This window comes from Notolepis coatsorum (assembly GCF_963971535.1).
Source record: "Notolepis coatsorum genome assembly, chromosome: 17".
Taxonomy (NCBI): domain Eukaryota; kingdom Metazoa; phylum Chordata; class Actinopteri; order Aulopiformes; family Paralepididae; genus Notolepis; species Notolepis coatsorum.
The window spans coordinates 35,714,724-35,725,210 of NC_140181.1; the positions used below are offsets into that span (position 1 = coordinate 35,714,724).

At 44.1% G+C, this 10,487-nt stretch overlaps 1 protein-coding gene across 3 annotated transcripts in view; it reads left to right on the forward strand.

Annotated features, from left to right (window-relative positions):
- The window catches only part of gripap1 (GRIP1 associated protein 1), a 144,721-nt gene extending 136,199 nt beyond the window's left edge, over positions 1-8,522 (forward strand). For all 3 annotated transcript variants that reach the window (XM_084334144.1, XM_084334145.1, XM_084334146.1), the window contains one exon: positions 4,661-8,522. In XM_084334144.1, the coding sequence (XP_084190270.1) occupies positions 4,661-4,735 (75 nt within the window). In that variant the 3' untranslated portion in view covers positions 4,736-8,522. The remainder of the gene's footprint in view (positions 1-4,660) is intronic.
- The last annotated feature ends 1,965 nt before the right edge of the window (positions 8,523-10,487 follow it).

Consider the following 10,487-nt stretch of genomic DNA (forward strand, 5'->3'; position numbering starts at 1 on the left):
AAATAAACACCTCTGTCTGAACTGGTTCGAGCAGCGCGTTGGTTCTGCCGCGTCTCTCAGCGGAAAAGGGCGTGTGCTAGGGCGGTCACGTGGCCGTGTGGCCAATCAGAGAAACGCTGAACGAAAAGCTGAACACAAGTTGGTTGCCTTTAATATTCACGCCTCCCGGCCAACCACGTATATATATATGTTATTGGGAGCCAGCGGTTGACGGCCACAGGTAAGAACAATTTGACGTCAATTTCAGCTTGATCGTGCAAGGATTTCATAGCCATCCCCCTGATCAGCGTATGTTGTGGTAATAACGAATGCCGTTATTGGCCATCAATTAATCAGAAACGACCCCCCCTCCCCGCTTTCATGCATTCATGATGAAACATAATACCTATCATATGCATTTGATTTTTTTTATTGTAGCGTGTGTAGGGACAAAATGCCAATGGATTTGGTATAATACACGTTGCGGCTTATAAATAGCCTCACAATATCATTCCAAAATAACACTCATATTCACCAAAAAAACGGGAACGTATGGAGGGAATTTATTTTTATTTTTTGCATCTTGAACGGAAGGTTCTTACTGTCAAATGACCATGATATTGTATCCATACAGTAGCTATAATATAAAATATAGATTTAGCTCTACAAACAACGTGACGCACAGTGAAAGTGTAATGGAAAGCTGGCCCAGATATAGCTAGATGGGGAATTCCAATGGCCGTGAATGTGTTAACACTTTCCCCGCCAATCACGTTGTACGACGTGTTTCAAGTTCATGCGAATTCTGCCATTCCACGCGTACGACGTTATTGAGATCATATTTTATATTTTCGCCATGGTATTCATATTTCCCTCACGCAACCTGGTCTGATGCTGTGTGAGCCGGCACAACTCTGCAACGCTTCAATACTGCCCCCTGGTGGATGATCTGCGAGTTGCCAAACCGGAAATGGCCGGTTGGATATCGGTGCATCTCCTAAATCCGTCCGGCCACTCGCATATCGTCACGGGACTCTAGCCACACACCGTGGATATGGATCGCTGCCATAACTCAATAATCTACATGATTTGGGCGTGTATTAGTATTATACAAACCGGAAATGGATCTACTCGATCCCCATCAAATAACTGGGATCTTTTTGCTCCAGTCTCATCGCCCAACAGTAAGAGGAGGCTGACGTCATTTTCAGCGTGAATGTTTATTATTATCCATACAAACTGCTCTGATCTATATATCACTCATACTACATAAAGCATTTAACGACGATCACGGAATTATAAACGACCCCCCCCCCCCCCCCCCCCCGTTCATCCGCGCATGATCAGTCATAACGTTTAGGACCATGTACAGTTGAAAAATTGTATATAGCGTGGATCGGTAACAAACGGCATTTATGCGTATATCTCACATTCTAGGAATTACTGCAGAAAACGATAAAAACATATTTATATTCTAGACGGTATTTTCGTATGAATGTGTGAATGAAAAAGTAAAACGTTCCTACATCCTGAACGATAGATAATCGATGTTGAATGGGCCATAGTAATGTCAATTTAGCAATACAATTTAAAAAGTTATAGCCCTGCAAAGAAGGTGAACATCTCCATAGACTTACAGTACTGGCAGAGACTGGTATAAGATGCTGAAAGTGCGTGGCAGGGAATGTGTTAAGGAGTATCTGTGAAGTTCACCATGTGGTAAACAGTGAGGAGGAGCTTTGTTGTTGTTGATACTGTTGCCATGGTTATATTTTCAGTGGCAATGTAACTGAGGGGTACAATTCCCTGACTGTATTGTTAGATATGATATTTAATACCACTACCTCATGTACTTTAACTTCTGGCCACCCAGTACAAGATATAAGTATGATGAACACTTTCCCACCTGATGAAACGAACCAACACAAATGTACCAAATCGAATATTTAATACAGCAAAAGGTGTATACAACATTCACTTAATTACATTTATGATTTGAAATATGGAATATGCACTTTTATGGCAAATGAGTATTCGTAGGTAAATCAACATTGAATGTCCAATCTCTGGTTGCGCAGGGAGTAAGTATACAACCTGGAATATTTAGGAAACGATAGCGATGGTACTTAAATGATTATAGCTGGATACACTAAGGGGGGGGGGGGGGGGTCCCGCTGGTTGTAAGACAGTAGGAGGGGGGGTTAGAGAAGCCGCTGGCGGTATCCCATCTGGCCGACGGTGTCTTGGGAGAATCCAAAGTCTTGGACACGGTGCCCACAGAACCTCGGGCCGCAGACGAATACAGCTGGACCCTCTGTGGAACGGTATCTGCCGGTCCACAACGGAGAGACGTGGTGCGACCTCACGTGTAGAGCGCCGCCTCACCTGGAGTCCTCTCCGGGGGGTAATTCCAACACTCTGCAGTGTTGGCCTTTATCCATGGAATAATCAAAGCACACAAAGCATAATCCAAGAGCCGTGGAAGGCTTGCCGTCGTCAGGGTAGAGTAATCCAATATACAGGTCCAGTCGCTCTTGACCCGGAGCTCCTCGGATGCAATCACCACTAGGGGTCTGACCAGCCTGGTTAAGCGTCCAGATAACGTCAGGAACGATGGGGGTGCTGATAACTGTAGAACTCTAACCGAACGATGCACCATACATAAATAGACTATTATTAGCTTAATAGAATACGTCCAACTCGACGGTATGGTGCCAAACTATGACCATTCAACTATTAATCTACACGATATCTCAATGCCTATTCTGGGCCAAGTAGGCCTTACTACACCGCACGTGCGTCGTGGGGAGGCTTTTGCGTCTGTCACTCTGTTGGAGGGTAAAGAACTGGACTAAAAGAAAGTTCTACTTTACGAGCGCCATATATATATGCGCTATGAACAAATAGTACCATTCGTATTTCGCCCGGCATATTACTGCGCGGAACCGGGGGTTGCCTCGACATGTTAGGCGGCACGATTGAACTTGGACCTAGGGGTATGGCAACCTGGCGCCAGGTTCTCGTCCAATGGTAGAATGAAACTATTATGGGCTGTTTAGTAGAAACGGGGATATTCAATGCATATTGTACAAGGAATATACAGGGGATATCAAACGATATACAAATACAATTAAATATATATATATAAATAAATATACATATTCGGTTTAATCTGATCCTTCACAACAGGCAACATTGTGATGATCAGCGCTCTATGATTTACACACCTGGGGAATGTACAGTCACTCCAAAGCTTTGGTTACTGTAAGATAAGATGAGATATTCCTTTATTGATCCCTTGGGGAAATCCAGGCGTCATAGCAGCATGGGGGAGGGGAGGTACAAGTATGTGCAGGGTAATAGAAGAAAGACATACATATAGGCGATACAAATTTTATCTGAATATTAGATTAGATTCAAATGTATTGTCATTATATAACATCTCGGTGACCAAATGCGTCCAAATTTTTATAGGATTCTATCACATTTTCATAACAATAGCGAATATTACTTACCCTGCGCCGTTTTCATTGAGGTTTCTTACAAATTAACGATGCTTTATGTTGTCCTTTATATGTCGATTATCATTAAAATCTTGAATTGTACCAGATGTCCCCCTTTAGACAACATATGTAATGCTACCAGCGCACTTTTGTTAAGATAATTAGTTTACCATTCGTGTCGCTATACTGAGGTCGCATTAATAGTTTACCGCTGTTCAGATCACGTCGAAGAATAGACGCATCCCAGTGACCTGTGCTAAGGGTCTTGGGAAATGTATTGTTGTAGTTTTCAACATTTTCACCTTTTTAATTTTAAACCAATGCTGCCATCTACTGACAACAGAAAGTGTTGTCTATCGTCACCATGAGAGGCACTTCCGTATACACCGTTGCCCAAAAGACATTCTAGAGATTCCCACTTTTTACTGGGAATGGGGCGTGGCCGTATTTGGTCCCAGACAATAAGAGTGGCTGCGATTGGTCTACGTTCTGTTAGCACAAGTGCAATACAACAAAAATATGTTTGGCATCCAACCAGAGTGCAAATGTAACGGCAAAGTGCACTAGTAATATAGAATGTACAGGTGATTAAACTGGATATAAAATATATAAACTAGTATCAAACACTGTCAGAAGGTCTTTATCAAACACCTCTATTAGAAGGTCTTTATCAAACACTCTGTTAGAAGGTCTTTATCAAACACCTCTATTATAAGGTCTTTATCAAACATTCTGTTAGCAGGTCTTTATCAAACACACCTCTGTTAGAAGGTCTTTATCAAACACACCTCTGTTAGAAAGTCTTTATCAAACACATCTATTAGAAGATCTATATCAAACACTCTGTTAGAAGGTCTTTATCAAACACTATTAGAAGGTCTATATCTTGTTGTGTGCCATGGTGGTCAGGACTCCCTGGAAGAAGAGATATTGTATCTCAATGGGACATTCCTGGATAAATAAAGGATAAATAAAATATCAAACACTGTTAGAAGGTCTTTTCAAACACTCTTATTAGAAGGTCTTTATCAAACACTCTGTTAGAAGGTCTCTATCAGTGTGATGTCAGAGAGATGGATGTGCTGTATTAACAATGTCATCTTTGTTTGCTCTTTCTCTGTCTCCATCTGTCCCTTTATCTCTCTTTTCTCTCTCGCTCTCTTGCTCGCTCACTCTAGGATTTGGAGATGTTGTCCCAGGAATTAGTTCGTCTCAGTAAAGACGGTGGTGCAGGTGGGGCCGGGTCGGGCTAAGACCTTCACCTGGAGCCTTCCATTCCTTCCACCCGGTCTCCATTCACCTCAACCAGGAGGAGGGGCTGGGTCAGACTATGACGTGGAACCTCACACTTTTCAATTCCCCTCTCCTTTCTCATTACTTAAGAACCAGCCGTGGGCTCAGACTAATGCCTGGAATTGTCACCGCCGCACCACTGAAGTCTAATGCTAGGGATACGACTACATACTGGAAAGCAGACACCCACCCACCCACCCACCCAGAAGGACAAAGGGGATGGAAAGGAGGAGTAGATGAAGTCTTAGATGAGAGAGATGGATGGATGGAGAGATGATGATTGAGGACAAGTCCATCCAGCTCTTCTCTGTGACGGAGGAACAGAACGAGAGAACAAGGAAACGGAGGAGTGGATGGAAACATGAAAGAATGAAAGGATGGAGAGATAGATGAATATCATAAATGAAAGAGTGGAACTCCACCCTGCTGTGTTGCTACTGAATGTACTGTAATTAGACCGTACCACTCTGCTTTGGTTGCTGTACGTGACTCAGTTGTTTTAGCTATCTACTGGGCCCTGACTATGTCCTGGACCATGGGTCCCATGTCTCTAAAGGACTTCTTGTATTGTAAGTGACGGTATATTTATGTTTGGTTGCTTTCTATTACTTTAAATTCTGTTAAGTCTTTCACATGCCTGAAACAATGGTTTTGACTCTCGTTGGTTTATCCCATTTGTTGGGCCCAGGCTACACATCCCGGACCACATCTAGCTCATACTGTAACCTTAACTTTTAGGTTGCCTGTCAGGCCCTGGCTATAGCCTGGATTATATCGTAATAATGTGACTATTCTTGAGTTGTTTCTGTGATCTCTGATGCTAAATGATGTCTGTGACCAGAGGCGTTTTCTGGATGACTTTCTGTTGCGTTCGCACTGCGGAAACTGAGGACCATCGTAGTTCCTGAACCCTGTTTTGATTAGCTTTTTTTTTTTTTAGCTCCCATCTCAGGGCAGGGACTTTCCCGGCACAGAGGAACCGCGAGTGATGCAAGTGTACAGTGATTAGTCCAGACGTCAAGTTTATGGTCTCAGACCTAAGTGCTCTGCTGGTTTCTGCTGCGCGGGGCTGGACAGACCTTCCAGAGTCGACCTCGTATTGTAGTTGAAATACCTATGCATTCAAAACATTTCCCCCAGCATATCCCTTAGTCACATCAACATAGTGCTGTGCTGTCAGAACATTCAGATTCAGATTTCTTTACAGGTACAAAATGGAACGTGATTTGACATTACAGTGCATGATTGATTTTTTCACAAGTAGGAACAACATAATAATAATAATGATAAATAAATAAGTAAGTGCAAAACAGGACAGAACAGTGAGACAACAATAAGACAGTAAAGTGCAGTGGTAGGGGACATGGAAACAGTGCAGCACAGTTCAAGTCCAGAGGTCCAGCCCTAGCAGCTCGCCATAGAGGGGGGGAGCAGGGGGACACCTGACTCATTTACCAGGCGAGCTGCTGAGGGGAAAAAGCTGAGTCTATGGCGGGACTTTAATGTCTTGGGCAGCCGTAGCCGCCTGCCGTGGGGGAGCATGGTGAAGAGGTCGTGACCCGGGTGGGCGGGGTCTGCCATGATCTTCCTCGCCCTCCTCAAGGCCCTGGAGGAATGTAGGGACTCGAGGGAGGGAAGGGGGCAGCCGATCACCCTCTCCGCTGATCGTATCACCCACTGCAACTTGGCCTTTGTAGGTTAAGTATTTCAAGTTCACTATTGGCCATTTTAGCACTCATCTTGTTATCAACCAGGAAATGCTTAGTTGTAAGTTGATCAATCCAGTATGATCTATGCACAAAAACCTTTGTCAGCAAATCTCTTAGTTACAACAAGATTGTATAAGTTAAATAGTGTTGTTGTGTTTATAGGTGAAGTAATGTTATTTCCAGTGTTCACTATTTGGCCAAACTGGAATGCAGCTAAGTTATCTCGCGACACTGTCCTCTGGGGACGGCACTTCAGCTTTCCTATTGGTGGTGCGAATGCAAACAAAAAGCCTGAAGGTATGTAGTTCTCGGGGTGCTCCCTAGTGGGCAGAACCTCTTGGGGAGCTCCCTAGTGGGCAGAACCTCTTGGGGAGCTCCCTAGTGGGCAAAACTTCTCAGGGAGCTCCCTAGTGGGCAGAACCTCTCAGGGAGCTCCCTAGTGGGCAGAACCTCTCGGGGAGCTCCCTAGTGGGCAGAACCTCTCAGGGAGCTCCCTAGTGGGCAGAACCTCTCAGGGAGCTCCCTAGTGGGCAGAACCTCTCTGGGAGCTCCCTAGTGGGCAGAACCTCTCGGGGACCTCCCTAGTGGGCAGAACCTCTCTGGGAGCTCCCTAGTGGGCAGAACCTCTCAGGGAGCTCCCTAGTGGGCAGAACCTCTCTGGGAGCTCCCTAGTGGGCAGAACCTCTCAGGGAGCTCCCTAGTGGGCAGAACCTCTCTGGGACCTCCCTAGTGGGCAGAACCTCTCAGGGAGCTCCCTAGTGGGCAGAACCTCTCGGGGAGCTCCCTAGTGGGCAGAACCTCTCTGGGACCTCCCTAGTGGGCAGAACCTCTCAGGGAGCTCCCTAGTGGGCAGAACCTCTCAGGGAGATCCCCAATGGGCAGAACCGTTTGGTCCAAAGACGCCTCATGTCCTAGACCACATGGCTCTAACAGTCTTTGCTCTGGTCGCGCTCTGATTTGTGTTTATTTCAGGTTTAGAGTATGTTCTGGATCACACCCCGTCTGACACATCTAACACATGACCATATCACATTTCTATCTGTTGTATGTTACTTTTATCTCCTCTTGCTTTTGGTGGTCTCGGCACCAAACTGGCTAATATTTCATTTGCCTGCCCTGTCTGCTTTGGGGGTGTAGTTGTCTTAATAAGGGCATGGCTAATGTCTGAGATACATGCGTATAGTCTTGATTTTAAGGGACAGGCTAATTCCAAAGTACCCTCAGTTGAATGTGTTATGGCAACAAAGCGATAGAATTCCATTGTTGTCATAGAAACATGTTGGGAAATCCTGCTGTCCTCTGAAGACCAATATGTCGACCCAGCACTGTGGACGGAAGACCTATTGCTGTCCATCTGTCTGCCAAGGCTTATATTATGTGTTATAAACTGCATCTTTATCCTGTATTCAAAGCTGTCAAAATGATCTCATAATATCAAATAATCTTTCTGTAATTTAGCTTGTTTTGTTGACATGGACCTGGTTTCAGGGTCTGACTTCTAGCTTGGTCTACAGGTCCTTCTTCCACGTCATGTCAGCTCATTATATTTCAGGTGTAGTTTTATTAAGTATGAAGAATTGGCGATTCTGAACGCTACTCATCACGGAGATCATTTTGAGACAGATTTGGTGTGAAGAGTTTTTTTTCTTGTTCATATTCTTATGAACTGAAACAGGAATATCATCATAGAACAAGAGAAAAGAAAAGTCTTGAAGTCCAGTAAATGACCAGTGAATAGATTGACTGAAATCCTGAAATATGTGTTTGAATAAAATATGTGTTTTCTGAGCTTTGATGTATATCTGCAGTGATATTGATGTATATCTGCAGTGATATTGTTGTATATTTGAGTGATATTGATATATTTCTGCAGTGATATGGATATATTTGCAGTGATATTGATATAGATCTGCAGTGATATTTATATATTTTATTTTGTCATCTTAATTCAGTCAACAAAGGCGACTATGGCTGTTTTGTTAGTTGTTTCTGATTGCATTGTTTAATCCTGTATATAAGCTCTGATATGACTAACTGTACGAAGAATCAACTATTTATGAAGAAATTATTTGAGACTGATGTCATCATTGTAACTATGAATGGTATAATAATATTAATATTGTCCAAGAATGATGTGTCTGTGTGACTTCATAATATTTCGACATGTGACCAAGTTAATCTAATTTGTCATTTTATCATGCATTTAATTTGATAGATTTGTGAGAACGATCAGTGAAATAAGAAGTCATGTTCTATAATCCCTATGACTTGTGCTGAAGAAGCCCAGTCTCTTTTGGTACATTGAACAGATTAGACATCTCTGTTCGTGTCTTCAAGTGATTTGAAGGTAGAACCAAGGTATCTGGGATGGTATGTGACCAGAAAATAACACGACAGAGACTTTATTTATACAGTATATTATATCATAGCTGTTGTCTGGGCAACCCAACACAGACACAGTAGTGAAGTGCAAAACACGTCCCCCAGAGGGGTGCTAGAAGTGGCTAGCAGAATGCTATTTGATTCCACTGGTCCAGGCAGCATGGCAGAGAAGGTGTCGTCCCAGCTGAACTGAAAGCTAGGCGCGATTGTTAGGAGTAACGCGATTGGGCGCTGAGAGAAACGTCAGTGGCCAATCAGGCCACGCAAACCGAACACGGAAGTGCAACCCCCTTAGGGAAAGTATTCACGCCTCCGGGACAGCAACTCACAGGGAGACAGGACAGGCGTTAAACAGCTCGCGTGATTGTAATGGTCGGACATAGCAATAGATACAAGTGGTAAGCATATATGTGAATAGAATAGATATATGAAGTAAGCATATTATGTGAATAGAATAGAAGTACTTAACCCAGCAATGAAACTACGTTGACAGACCACAAAGGGATTTAAAAGCTTCGACAGAGCAGGCGCCCCTGATGACGGCAGGTAATTTGTTCCACAGGTAGGGAGCGCGGTAGACAAAGGCTCTGTGGCCGGCGGATTTCTTTTTAAACCTAGGAATCGATAGAAGCCCCGCATTTTGTGAGCGCAGAGCACGAGCGGGCGAGTATCGGGAGATGAGATCGGATAGATAGAGCGGTGCAAGCCCATTTAAAATTTTGTAGGTGAGGAGTAGCACTTTAAAGTCAGATCGGGCTTGAATAGGAAGCCAGTGTAGGGCGGACAAAACTGGTGTGATGTGATAAAATTTTCTAGTTCTAGTTATGTGACATTGCGGCTAGTCTACATTAGCTAATAAGGTACTGGTTTCATAGCTTCATAGCTAGCTTCGAAATCCTCTATTGTCTGTGTCTGTCACTTTGAAGATGTCGTCACAGCGCCCTCGCTATGACGACCAGCTACACTGACGGCGTACTACCTGCAGTGGAAAACGAACAAAGTACCAGGTACCAAAAGCTGTTACACTCCCAGACCTGCACAAGGTTGGGAGAGGCAACCCCACATTGACATTAGAAACAATATGGGTTACTGCCCCACACAGGGGGTTGATGGTGGGGTCATGGCTCCATCTGGTGCTCACCAGCAGTTAATGCAGTCAGTTAACACTGGATGCCAGCGACGTGTTTTGTCGTTAGTTCATGCCGACCTTTGAATGCCACCAACGCTATATAGCGTTTGTTTGTCGTATTTTTATTTATTGGCGATTTGAATTCATATTTCTCAGGTTAGTGTTGCAGACTCTCTCTGAGCTCCCTGTGTTACTGCACCCCATTAGTTTAGACTGATGGGGGGGGGGGGGGGGGGGGGCGGGCCAGCCTCCTCATGTTACTTCCGGATCTCGACATGAAGGGTCGCAGGATACCCAGCTCTTGCTGTTCCCATGGATACCAACAGCAAAAATCAGCAACAAGAAGATCTACGGGAATATTCGCGCATTTCTTGCTCGCCATACTGTGGATTACAGACGTGTGCCTGAATTCAGCACAGAATCGTCAGGAAACGGCGGTGGAAACCAACAAACTTGAAAATCTACAGTCCCATTGTGACTTTTTCCTGTTGA